The 14493-nt window shown below is 35.9% G+C and overlaps 1 protein-coding gene across 1 annotated transcript in view; it reads left to right on the top strand.

The window, feature by feature from the left end:
* FAT1 (FAT atypical cadherin 1) overlaps positions 1 to 14493 on the top strand; it is a 110626-nt gene that overhangs the window by 34648 nt on the left and 61485 nt on the right. Inside the window, exon 3 of the mRNA XM_051617770.1 lies at positions 6633 to 6947. Coding sequence (XP_051473730.1) covers positions 6633 to 6947 — 315 coding nt within the window. The remainder of the gene's footprint in view (positions 1 to 6632; positions 6948 to 14493) is intronic.

Raw genomic sequence — 14493 nt, 5'->3', positions numbered from 1 at the left:
GTAGCACAGTGCCTCAGTGAAAGAAATATTTTTTTTTTCTTAGGAGTTTAGTAGGTTACATGTTTCTAAATCTTCGCTTTATGGTACTCTTTATGGCTTGTAAGATTGTGCCTGTACTTGGCTGCTGCTTCCAAGGCATTTCCCAATGTCTGCCTAAAGTGGTGGCCAGAAGTTACCAGAAATAAGAAGTTAAGAGGCATACAGATATATGATCTAGAGGATTTTTTTTTAATAGCCGTAAAATTTGAAAGGATCTGAGCTATGACATTGGTCACAATTACTAAGAGAGTCACAATTTATATGTAGTATTACAAATGGATGTAGTACTTCTAAAAGTGCACTCCAGTCTGCTGTAGTTTGTTTTATCTTATGCAGGTGGGTGCCATAACTATTAATCTACTTTTTTTCCCAAGTCATCTGGTTTTATCTTACTATGTCTGACATGGAGCATAAAGTGGAGAAGAAAAAAAAGCAACCCGTGTATAATTTGCAGGATTACACTTGCTGACTGTCCTTATTTGCCTGTGTCTCAAGCGGAAAAGGAGGATGAAAGAGTATGGATATGTTCCCTTTTGAGGGCTCCGGGGACTGCTGAGGAAAAGACAAGCACTGTGTCTTCTCCTATGGCAGATGCACTTCCCAGTTTTGTTTGTTTTGGTTTTTTATACTGTTAGCTCTGCTTATAGCCTCTGTATTTATACAAGTCAGGAAAATGCTTCTCATGTCATGGTAGGTAATGATGTAAGAAAGAGAGGTGTATTATAGGAAAGGCAAAAATAGAACATTCAAGAAGAGATTAGTATGAACAAAAAGTCTGCCGAGGAGGTAATCTGCATTCATCTGTGATTGATCTGGATAGTGTTGAAAAACTGCATTGTCACTAACTTGCACCAAAAGGCCAAGTATGGGTTAGAACAGATGCTGTTTTAAATAAGATGGCCTGGGTGGGAATAAAAGTGGAAAATACTAGCTTTGTAAAATGTTTTCTGGCCTATTACGGCTGTTCAGGTGTGGAGATTTTTAGTAATGACCTGAAAACTGTCTGTTCTGAAATGCTTAACATTAAAAGCCGAAGTATTATAGTATTTAGTAAGATTTAACTTAAAAAGCAAAGTGACAAAATCAGTGATCAGCGAGGCCAACGTGATTCTTTCTTTCCACAAAATATAAAGCAGAAGTTTAACCAGAAAAACTGTAAACTTCTGGAATGTGGGTTCTTTGGACCCTTGTCCACATAAAAAGCTAATTTCATAAATATTAACAACTTTTTGGAAAACATATGCAGCTTATCCAGAGGTAGCAGAGATTCAAGTAGTAAACTGCAGTATGTGCTGAGCATTTCCCCCAATTTTATTTTTAATTTAAAAGATTTTGTGGACCTTAGTGATAGTTTATGTGGCAGTGAATTACTGCTTGTTACGAATTCAAGATGAAGTTGCAGTCTGTGTTGTTGTATTGGCAGACTAATGCCATTGAGGAACAGCATGCCTGTGTTTATATCAGACTGCATCTACTCACTTTCAAAACTTTGGTTTGAATTGGTTGTTCATTGAAGGTCATATTTGATCAAAATCTTTGTTCATGCAATTCTTAAATTCTCTGCTTTTCCCACAGAGATGGCTTTTAAAGCAGCTGAAGAAGCTTTTTTTGTTTGCCTAGCTTATTAGAATTTAGATTTATTAAGTTTGTAATCAGATTTAAAGCATCATGTTGCAGGCCAGGGGTTTCTTAGCTTTTTTCGAACATCTCTCCCAGGGCAAATTCTGCTAAACTGCCTTTTTATGCCTTGCTGAGAAATTATTGCAGGTTTTGATTTCCGTTACAGAGTCATTAATACTGTTAATGAGAGTCCTCATGGATAAGCACACTTAAAGAGGATCATCCCTGGGAATTGGAAGTATTATAGTTTGAGCATTTGTTAATTAGATAGAATTGGCTTATGTAAGATTGTCATATTTGAGGCAGATTTATATGTTTATTTTTGTTTTAAGGGTGGCTTTGGTTGTAGTGACTTGGGTTGTGGGATTTAAATTGGAAGTTGGCTCTTGTCGAGAGTGGGGTTAATATTCTGATTTTTCTTTAGTTACTCTTTTCATAAAACAGCTTGTACCCCCATATTGAATTCTGTCCAAATTCTATTCTATCATATTTGCTTAGGACTTTTCTTTTAATGAAATTGATAGATAAGTTTTATTGCGTCAAGTAGGAACAATATCTGGTATAAAATTTCAGACATGAATATTGTAAAACCAGTTCTGATGTCCCCTTGCAGATGAATGAGAAGCTTTTCATCAGAGCTCTTTTGTACTCCCCCTCTGGTGGTTACTGACTGAATATGAATTTCTTTTTATCCTGACCACCTGAAAGGCTTCGAGATTACGTATCCAGCCAAGTGAAAAATGTTTTTGGAATCTTCTCTTCATGGCATTTTTTAACAATAATATTTACAAGTCTTTGGGATTACCATACTTGCTAAAGATGCTTTAGTGGTGTTCTGTGGAAGATTTATCCACTTGTCTTGCTACGTAAAAAGCAAATGATTTGTAAAAGTTGAAATTACAAAACTGGCTCAGTATAAAGAACGGATGGGAAATTCACTGATTAAAGATTATTCAGTGAATGGGAGAAGAGTTAGAGCAGAGATGGAGCTTTTACAGCATTGCAGATGTAATTGCAGAAGCCTCTATGCTTCACTCTTTAAATGTGCTTTGCACCACTTAAAGAAAAAAAAGGTGAAAATACCTTCCAGAAGCCAAAATAGGCTGTTGAAACTGATGATACTGATCAACATCTTACTGATGCTTAATGGATGTAGCAGATTGCAAGATTAAAACAAATTAACTCTTACTTAGGTTGTTTTATTACTTCTCTTTGATCTGTGAGTTCCCATAATTTTTCTTTCTAATGTCTTGAGAACAACTAGAACTAGAAGCCAGTGAATTTATGAACTTTGAATGCTAGCTTTTAGACAGCATACAGTATTATGCTGCCCAAATATGTGAAATAGGCCATTATAATAATTGTTTGCAAAAGCAGAAAATTGGCACTCCAACCAGTGATATTTGAAGGACTCATTCTAGACCTGTGATTTGATAGGTGAACTATCATCTTTGGTTTTTAAAAAAAGGAAAAAAAAAAAGTCTCCTTAGTTAAATTCTTCTTTGGTCTTACGTTTTTTAGAAGGTATAGTAGACTACTATATGCATTTGCATTCATTCTTGTTGCATAGAAATTAAAGATTAAGCTATTAGTGTTCTCATAGCAAACTCAGGAAACAGAGTTAAACTTGTAGAAGCCGCAGCAATTTCAACTAAAGTAATGAAAAGAGTACGGTGTTTTGTTAAAGTACAGTAACATTAAAAGGGGAAAAACTCCCAAGTACTCAATGTAGTTGTGTCCATTTAGTGTTAATTGTTTTTTGTGATGTAAGTGCTGATGCAGAAGCAGAAGAAACTAAGGTTTTGGTAGTCAGAGCTTCCCACCACCCCCAGGCATGTGTACTGGATCAGTATCTGTTCCATTTTATTGCTGGGTGGAAAGAGCAGGAAGTAATCTGAGTCACCATAATAGACCAGTGATTCCTTCCCTTGCTGTGCCTGCAGCTTTGAGCGGTAAAGGAGAACTGGTTGTGGTGGCCTCTCCTCCACCCTCCTCACTGTCCAAGGGGTGAAGGCAATTTTTTTCTCAGTCATCCTTTGCCCTTTTGCATGGCTTTTATACTGGAATGATGTTATTTTGAGTCTTCATTTTTAGTGCTGTGAAAGTAGTCCACTTCTGTGTGATGCCCATCTCTTACAAGTTTTCTACCTTGTATATATATCTGTCTATTCCGTCTGTTTTGACCTGTAAGTGGGATAAATGGAAGCTTTTTTAAGTACCCTCTATGCCGCTAGGAAATTTCCGTTCAGGACTTTATCTTCTGATTAGTGTTAAATAGTTAACATAGGCATTTCTGCATATCTGACTGATTATAAAATAATTTTCATAGATACTGTCTATTTCAGATTGGAATTATAGCCAGCACATACAGAAAAACTGCAGCAATTTAGGATCTGTTAGGTGAGAAACGTGAAGAAAAAAAATAAAAATGCAATTATTGAGGTTTCGTGTTACTTTGACTAATGCATGCTTAATGACTGTAGAAAAACAAGAGACATTCAGAAAACCTGTTAGGTAAACATCTGCGTTACATGCCTATCCATACTATCACCATAATCTTTTACATATTCTTTAAAATACTGTTGTCAGGTTTTTTTGGTGTGGTACTTTTTTCCCCTTTTTCTCCAGTGAAGTATGTAACTTAAGAGAATGAATGCTTGATAACTGATAGTCCACAAAATCAAAGTAGGTTTTGTCATCTTTTTTATTTAGGTAGTGTTTGATAACTAAGGTGGTGGAATTTTTAAGTACCAGGTGAGCAGATTACAGGACGAGAGCTCCATTACAAGTCTCTCTTTATGTTTCTTTAAAATCAGGCCAGGCTATCTTAAAATTAATCTGCTACTACTGATATAGCTGCTGTTAAGAAAGCAGGACGATAATGGTTACTCAGTTCAGGATATAATCCCACCCACTGTGTTCTGCACAGATCAAGCAACAGAACAGCACTGCTGAAAGCTTTGCTAAAATGGATTTCAGTGTCCATTTTTATGTACATTGACAATCAGAAACTCGGCGCAAATCCAGTGGCTACATAGGATTAATATTTTGTAAATAATGAAGCTGCCATCAAAGAAATTTAAATACTGAGGTGAAAGGGCTGGAAATGGAAAATGCCAATATACTTAAAAGTAACAACTTGGCTTAGTTTTTTTTATGAACCCTTGCAAAAATAAATAAATGTTTAAAATATTCTAAAGCCTCCCATTTGATTTCAACAAAACTTTTATAGACTATATAATGCATGTATATTTTCAAATTGCAGTGCCCCTCCTTTTTCTCCTAGTTCTGAAGCCTTTGATGCTGTATAAAACCAGTTTCCACACTGACATCTGGTGGTTAGTTCGAAAAGGCTCTATTGCTTGGAATGCTTTATATGGGTATTTTGCAGGTGTAAGCATTAGATGCTGTCCCCTCTAGCTCTTTTGAAGTGATTTTACTGACATCTTAAAATTTCAAATTATCATAATCAAACCCTTTATGCAGCTTCCCACAAAGCAAAGAAAGTAACACAGAAATGAGAAATTCCTCAGTATTTATCTCATTTTGCTCAGCTGATACAATGCATTTTAAAAACTGTCTGCAGCATGTGAGAGAAATGATAGTTAAAGTTAATTACTTTCCTGTAAAACTGTTGTAAAAGCACAGTGGCATGGTTTATCAAGGTCCTATTTTACTGATGGTATGTATATTTTGTGTGGAGTAAATGAGCTCAGGACAAGGGCCACATTACACATAGTCGTGTTATGTGGTTGTATCCAGAGTCCAAAACTGGCTGTCATAGTGATAGTTTGATTCATCTTGGCTCCACTCCCAATTAGGCCTGGTGTGTCTCAGTATAGCAAACAATAAGAGCCATAACAAAGCCCTTCAGCTTTTCCACAGAACTGGTTGCAAATGCTTGCTCTATCCCTCACTCAGAAATGCCCCAGGTTAATTTTATATTCTATTTAGACAATATCTCAAATTAGATAACCTGGAAGAGTGACTGGATCAGGAAAAGGAAACTGCAAAATTTTGTTGTGCCCTGGGTCTGTGAATCTGTTTGATGTTCCCTTCCTCCCTATGAAATAGATTACACCTTTTGACATGTTATGACTGTACCTGTAGAGTAAGCTGCTTAGAAAAGTAAGATCTGTGTTTCCTTCACAGTGGATAAAAACTTAAGTACCTCATTCCTTATTTAGTTCTGCCTCAGACAAACTCCTGTGGACTCAGCAGACAGATTTTTATAAAGTTTATGAATTGTGTAGTGGTTCCTTAAATGGTAATACATTTTCTGTGTGTAAAATAGAGCTAAGCACTGCTTTCCATATCTAGAGTAATTGCCACCTTTGGTTGGTCCTAATGCTACAAAGATTAGCTTCAGGAATAACTTTTCAGTGAAATTTCTGTGTGCACCCAAATAAGCACATTAAGAAAATTCAGTTAAATAATTGGTTTGGACATGTAGATAAGAATGCTTCTTGTTTAAGTAGCTGCTCATTAATATGAATAATGGTAAACAGTTTTGCATCTAAATGGCAAAGAGTTTGCCTAAATCTCTAAATCAGATTTAATCAGATAGTTTAATACAGTATATAATTGACTGTAATCAGTGATGAATAAAGAAGGTCATTCAAGTCCCAGAAGACTGTGAATTACTCATTATATGTAATCTTTTAGGCAAAATAACTTTTATGAATAGTGTTAATTGATCTGATAAATCTCAAAGGTTGTTGGAAAGGAAATTAAGTAATATAATGTTTCAATATCTGTAATGCGTAATTGCTGAAAACTTGCAGTAGTTTTATTTTTTGTAGCTTCAGGTTAGCCTCAATATACTTGTCTGTGTAGCCTGTAGAATCAATGTTATTTTGAACTTATGTTCACTTTTACTTATTCATTTATTTAAGCTTGTTGCATACTCTACTTTTACACAGTTCTGCATATTTATTGAGCATTTTCTATTTATCTTCCTTCCTGTTAAATAGGTATTATTGAGACTGCAGAGCGCCTGGATCGTGAAACTACTTCCCATTACTGGTTAACTGTTTATGCAACAGACCAAGGCGTTGTGCCTTTATCATCTTTCATTGAAATCTACATAGAAGTTGGAGATGTTAATGATAATGCTCCGCAGACCACAGAGCCAGTTTATTACCCAGAGGTCATGGAAAACTCGCCTAAAGATGTATCTGTCATTCAGATTGAGGCATTTGATCCAGATTCTAGCTCAAGTGAAAAACTAACCTACAAGATTACAAGTGGCAATCCACAAGGATTCTTTTCAATAAACCCCAAAACTGGTAAGTACAATACAGTGTTTTATTCTACATATTAATTATTCAACATATGTGCAGAAATACATAAACCAGGCAAAATCAAGATCTTTGGTTTAACATTGTAACCATGCTTTCACAACAGTTGAAGTTAACCTGGTATCTTGGGCTGTGTCAGTATCACTAATACAGACGAGTGGAAGAGGATTTGAGAGTGAAGCCGTTGGTTCAAAGTACTTGACATTCACATCATGCATATTTTGGGAAGATTCACTTCAGAGTTGATGCACTTCAGAGTGATCAATGCCTCTTTGCTTATGTAGTGTTGTAAATATACTCTTGGAATATATATTTTAGCATAGTTTCATCCAAACTGTTACAACAGTCTTCCAGTTTTCACAAGTAGGTTTTTTATCATCAAAGTTTTGGTTGGTTGGTTTGGTTTGTTGTTGTTTTTTCCTGATAGTGTCAGAGTAAGCAATGAAAGCCATTTATTAACTCCAAACTCACTTGTCCCACAGTCAGAAGGGACTGTCTGTGTAAGAAGCTCTTGCTGCTGTAAGAGATACAGAACCTGGAAGATAATTTGCAGGTGTGGGTGTTACGTAATGAAAAGAAGGAGTCTGAGTTTAATGGTTGTTTGGAAGGCTTCAGAAAAACATACTTAGGTTTTAATGGGAAATACAAGTATGAGAAACAAGTGACCTTCTAGTAACTGAATAAAAAATACTGAAATGTGTGAGACAGAAACAAGTAAAATCCATTTTAACTGAAGCTACGCACTATTTTGAAAGCAATGTAAAGGTTGCCTACTGTCCCTTGCTTTTGAATGGGCCGTAGAGAAAATTTGTGTGTGTATACTGGATGTTTTTTCCACAGATATTTCCTAATGGTAAAGAAGGTTTTAGTTTTAATTACAGAATCACAGATTAATTCTGGTTGGAAAAGACCTTTAAGATCATTGAGTCCAGCCATTAACCCAGACCAGTGCTTAAACCATGTCCCTAAGCACCACATATCTTTTAAACACCTCCAGGAATGGTGATTCAACAACTTCCCTGGGCTGCCTATTCCAGTATGTACCCTTTCAGTGAAGAAGTTTCTTCTAATATCTAATATGAACCTCCCCTGGTACAACTTGAGGCCATTTCCTCTTGTCCAGAATTAAATACTATTTTGCTAGTTTGGGCACAGCTTAGCTTTTCAAATGTTGCATTTAGGTACTGTTTCACAATACAGATTACAGGAGATGCTTCTGAATCACTCCTCCAGAAATTTCTTCTCAGAATCCAGAGATTTTTAGACTAGAGGTGCTGTAGAGACGTAGAGAGTGACTTTAATCTGTAACAAACCTAGTAAGTAGAAGGGAGCAACAGAAGCATTATTCATTTAGCTCTTACCCATTTCTGGAAAGAATTTGAGGGGATTTAAAGCAAAAATTGGGTGAAAAATATGTTTTGAAGGCTGGTTTGACACTGTGACCTTCATTCTGTTTCATAGTTGTTTCAGCTCAGGGCATAAAAAACTTGTGTGCTCTTTCAGCTGTAATTGCTGTCTCAGCAAAGCTCTGAGTGCAAACCCAGGTATGTTGTTTGGGTTGTTTCTGACAGTAGCTTCTTTATCAGCATGTGCTGCATCTGCTTGTGAAGACATTGCCAAGAGGGACATACGAAATAGCTATAGCAACAGAAGATCTTTAGCGTAGTTATAGCCTGTATCTAAATTCTAGAAGTGTTAGTTTTATAACAAAAGCGGCCAAAGAAGTAAACCAAGAAAAAGTCAACCCCAAAGTCTTCTAGACTGAATGCAGAAACTGTGTTGGTGTGTGTTCTTCATTTCTTTTTGTCTTTCCCTGCTTACACACGATGCAAAAGGAAAAAAATTCCACTAATCTCTTCCTTGTCCTTTCTATTTTTGAAAAGTGTTTTTCATAGAATCATAGAATCTTAGGGGTTGGAAGGGACCTCGAAAGATCATCTAGTCCAACCCCCCCTGCTAGAGCAGGGTCACCTAGAGCACATCACACAAGAACGCATCCAGGTGGGTTTTGAATGTCTCCAGTGAAGGAGACTCCACAACCTCCCTGGGCAGCCTGTTCCAGTGCTCTGTCACTCTCACAGTAAAAAAATTTTTTCGGATATTCACCTTGAACCTCCTATGCTCCAATTTCCACCCATTACCCCTTGTCCTATCACTGGTCATCACTGAGAAAAGCCTAACTCCATCTCCCTGACACTCACCCCTTACGTATTTGTAAACATTAATGAGGTCACCCCTCAGTCTCCTTTTCTCCAAGCTAAAGAGACCCAGCTCCCTCAGCCTTTCCTCATAAGGGAGATGTTCCACTCCCTTAATCATCTTTGTAGCTCTGCGCTGGACTCTCTCAAGCAGATCCCTGTCCTTCTTGAACTGAGGGGCCCAGAACTGGACACAATACTCCAGCTGCGGCCTCACCAATGCAGAATAAAGAGGTAGGAAAACCTCTCTTGACCTACTAACCACACCCTTTCTAATACACCCCAGGATGCCATTGGCCTTCTTGGCCACAAGGGCACATTGCTGGCTCATGGTCATCCTCCTGTCTACCAGGATTCCCAGGTCCCTTTCTCCTACACTGCTCTCCAGCAGGTCAGCCCCCAACCTGTACTGGTGCCTGCTTCTTAGATATTTCTTGTAGTCTCAATCAGTAATATTGATACAAAATGTGAGTAAAATTGCCTGTGAGTTGGGTGAAAAGAACTGAATTACTGTAGTGCTCAAATTGCAAATGAACATAGTCTACCTGCATTCATTTATTCTTTCCTGTGTAATTGCCCAGCTGTTTTTGGTTGCTATTTCCTTATTTATTCTGTAGCTTATTTTGTCTTCCTCGTTCTTCTGGTCCTTTCCTACTCCTCTCTACCTTTTGTATTGTAACCATGCTATCACAACAGCTATTGAAAAACAAATATGTTTAACCTGAATAGATCTTATTTGGGGTTAAAGCGCTTTCACTAGAGTTGATATATTAAGGAATGGAAAAATCACTTTAAAAGACAATAGTTATTGTTGTAGTTATAATACAGTGCACTTTATCTCATTAAATTAATTAAAATAGATCTCAGCTGAAAGGTACATTTGACCAGAATTAGTGAGATCAAATCTTGTCTTGTTGCTTATGCAGGTATGCTATCCTTGTTGGACCTTGTGAGGCTTTATCTCTAACGGGTTTGTTAAAGTAAGAGAAACCTTCAGAGGGCCCCAGATTTCTCTTCCAGCTAAAGGGTAGATAAGGCTGGAATATGAATCAAGTCTTTAACTGTATCCCATTATAACATTGAAAGTGACAAAGTAAGGGTGATATTAGTTTGGGACACAGTGCAGCCAGGCCCAAAGGCAAATTGAGGACGGTAATGGCATTCAATCTGAGTCAAGGAAAGGCTAGTGTTGAGATTCCTGAAATATGCTGTGAGTGCTAAAAATATGTTTCAGCTGATACTATGTTATTGTCTCCTCTCCAGGTCAAGGATCCATCTTTTTCTGTCTCTTTATATAATTTAACACTATGGTATTGCGGTCCACGGCTAGAACTCCCACACATAATAGTAATGCAGATTATAAATAGCAATCTCCTCTTTGTAATCTATGTCAAGTAAAACACTGTGTTCTGTTCTCTGTAATGCAATAATAATTAATTTCTAGAATTGTACAGGCTCCACACTAAGATGTCTGTGTCTCTGTGCAATAATCCTGAGTTTTTAGATTGTGAAACTGACATGGATCTGTGTAGTATATAGTTCGTCTTTCACAGAAAAACGAAATTCCTTTTCATGAACTATTGGTTAACTGATCTGTTTCTCAGAAATGCTACTAGCTAAAGTAGTCTATGTGTTCTTCTTACAGTGATCAGTTTGTGAGTATCCCCTTCAGAGTAACTCTTCATTGGCACTTGAAAACATCTTTCTTATTTTAAGTAATTATAAAATAACTTAAAGAAACATTGCTAAGTTTTTCTTTGGATGCAGAAATGCTGCTTCACTTTTTGGAGCAGGGTATGTAACACAGGATATCAGAGGACATTTTGTAACTTGGCCTTTTACTAAAACAAAATCCAATTTTCTTTAGTACTCAAGTCTTCATGTATTGAAAAAATGTTGCTGTATATGTGAGCTGGCAAGGTGGAATAATAATAGTAATCAGAATATTATTTGCAGGAAAAAATTAGAGCAAAGACTAATTTCACACCTTTCATGCTCATCCTGAGCACAACTGTGCTCAAATATGTAAATTATAGTAAATACTTAATATCTGGTTAACTTCTTGAGAATAGCTTGTAATTAAATACAGAAGTAATTGACAAAAAGCAGTAGAATTTCAGGGCATTTTAATATGTTTAGATGGAAGGAGTTTCAGTTAGCAGAATTTGACAGGTATTCAGATGGTGTCCTTGGGACTCCATGGTTAATCTTAACACTTAACCCTAGAGCTGGTGCACTGATGATAGGAGAAGATTTGTGCTTTTAACAAAACTCATGTAAAGCAAAGGATTATATAAGAGTAAACAAGTCCTGGGTTTTGTGCTTTAAGCTCAAAATGTACAATTATATTTTTTTGTATGTATAATAGAAAGTAGTTCATTAATTTTTCACTGTGTATTGTGGATGTGGTTTATTTGCTTGTGAGTTGTTGTGTTTTTCTTTTTACATTTTGTAATTACCTTGTAACAAAGTCAAAGACTTAAAATATTTTGATAATTAAGTTTCATAGTAGCCAGTTTTCATATTTCATTGAAAGCATTTGGATGCATTTTGTCTGAAAAAGCAATGAGATGGACAAAAATGGATATTGGGGAACAAGTCATGAGCTGTTTCACTTAAAAGTCAGTGATTCACTTACAATATAGTTGTAGTGAGTTACATCTCACTGATGTAAACTGTAAGGTTTTATCTGCAAAATACAATTGAATATTGCATTTAAATTACTGCATATTTTTATTTTTTACATAATCAGATTGAGTGGACGAATTTATTTATTTTTTTTTCCATGCTTTATTCTTTCATATTATAGGAATTTAATTTGCTTTATTGCTTTTGAGGAAGAATGTTTGAAGCATGACAGTTAATAGTGGGATTGCAATAATTCCTAGAGAAAGTGGAACAGGTACCTAGTACGGCATCTACTATTAGCAGTTGATAATACCGTTGTATATAAGTGTACATTTGTGAGTTTTTTACAAATTTTGATGATTTTTAATCTGTATTGGATTAACTATTCAGTAGTGGATCTGCTAGTGCCAATTCAAGAAAGCGCTACTGTATTCATTTTACAAAGAGCTTTCAGTCAAAATATGTAATTTCTTTCTGTGTCAAACTGGAGAGTGGAACGTGTTAAATACAGGCTTTTTGTTGCCTCCAGTAAGAACTGTAAGTGTAGTATGCAAACTTGCTCCCCAATATAAAATATATGTTTAGAGTTCCCCAGAGAGGCATTGTAGTCTCCTAGAACAAAATTCTGTTGCTTCCTTTATTTTTTTTCTATTTTTATTCTTTAAGTTGTGACATTGCAAACTTTATCTGAAATTAGAAGAAAGGTATTCAGCTTTAACTGACCAAAAATAATGTCTCAAGAAGTCATGTAAAACACAGAAATATAAGAGCAAAGGAGAGTATAATTTCTGTAGAACTAGAACCATTAGACTGAACTCTCTAAACAAAAGGAGCTCACTGAATTCCCCCAGTCCCTGTATTTGTTTCAATATGATGAAATAGTTTTGCTGTACCATGATTTAAAAATATGGCTACTTTCAATGATACAGGCTTTGTATAATTAACATCTCTAGGATTGCTGAGTTAAGGTGCCTGAAAGAAGCTTATACTACTTCCTTGTAAGTGACAGTATAAGCTTTAGAACAACAAAACCTGTATTTGCGTAGCGAAAGGAGTTCAGTTCTCCTTAGTATACTGAGAAAGTGCCTGAAATATTCTGTGATTCTGTGAAATCCTAACCCCAGGTATCTGTATAGGGTGAGGGAAAACCCTTTTACTTTTAAATTACCTTGCCCATGTATTCAGGCCAGAAATAATTTCTGATGTTTTGCCAAATTGGTATGCTTACTTCCACTCCCCCAGGATTTCTGTTAGATTTGTTGTACCAACTAGATTTAGCCTGGGGAAAGAATCAGGTTTGGGTATCAAATAATGCTTTCTACAGGAGCCTTGCCTTCAGAAATTTAAAACAATAATAGCAAGTGAGGCAGGAAGTTATGTGACATTGCTCCATATAATCTATGGAACAGATTTGAGTAATATTTGCAGAAATATTGAAGAAAAAGTAAAGTTTTCTATGCCTTTAATGCAACTTGATATGAAAATGATGCATGCCTCCAAAAACTAGACTTTGTTTCATAACCTAGACAGGAGAATGACAAAATTAATTTTGAGTGTTAATTTCCCCGTACTTCAGTTTTGCAGCTATAAAATAGGAATAATTGCATGACCTTATTGCTCAGGAGTGTTGTGAAGATATATTCATTCATATTTATGAAGCACTTGAGCATTATCATGAGAATACCATGGACATTCCTTTCAGGAAATTAGTAATCTTGTGGTGTAGGAGTTAGGCCATTTAGATAAGGCTTTTCTTACATAGGAAGCTAGAATTGAATAATTACCCATTTCAGAACATACTGTATCCTGTGCTTCCTATAAGGCCTAACTCTGTGCATCTTAATGCACACATGCAAGACAGCTAAATTAAGATGATATAGCAGTCTCGACTTGGATTTCCTAATGTGACTAAATCTGTAGATAAGTGTTTGTCTAGGGTTTAATATTACTTGACATAACTTTTGCTCTAATTTTCTTTTTTTTTTTTTTTTTTTCTGTGTCTTTTTTACTCTCTGAAGCTTTTGGAAGGGCTTACACTAAATTGATCCTGCAGCAATTTAATGTTGTAGAAGTTTTTGTTTCATAAATATGCAGCACCTCGAAACATGCATTAAAAAGTTAACATCAACTTTCAAATTACATGCTGATTTAAAGACATTTTTATACATGCAATTGCAAACAAGAATGCTATTTTAACAGAAAAAGTTTGTTCTATCGAACAGCAGGATTTAAATTTTTGAAGCATTGAGTCTATGGCTCTTGCTCTATTTGTTAGCCTCTAGTAATCATTAGAGAGCTTTGTGAAGTTATTAAATGTTAATAGGTCATGGGCAAATAATCTACCTTAAATGATTTTATCATTTTACACTGTTTGTAACCTTTAAAGTAGTATCTTTGTGTGTGTGCCTGATTTGGAAACTGAGTGAAGTGAAATAGGAAATGGGTACAGCTGCAAACAACTTCCACGGGTTTCCGATAACACTGGAGAATTACTTGGTGAGGAAATGAAGGGCCAGTGAATGCACAGTAGTATTGGCTTCATTTTAACAAAGGAAGTTTTTGTTGTTTAACTACTTGTTGTTTTAATCCCAATTGACCTAATATTTTAGAACTTGAATCAAACCAGTATTGCTACATTGCATACTAATGTGATTTAAAGTTAAATAAAGATCCAAACACTGGAATTTTTCTTGTTATTTCTGTAGCTG

The sequence above is a fragment of the Apus apus genome, chromosome 4, assembly GCF_020740795.1.
Source record: "Apus apus isolate bApuApu2 chromosome 4, bApuApu2.pri.cur, whole genome shotgun sequence".
Taxonomy (NCBI): Eukaryota; Metazoa; Chordata; class Aves; order Apodiformes; family Apodidae; genus Apus; species Apus apus.
Note: the sequence above shows the minus strand (reverse complement) of the source record. Positions and strands in the feature narration are given on the sequence as shown.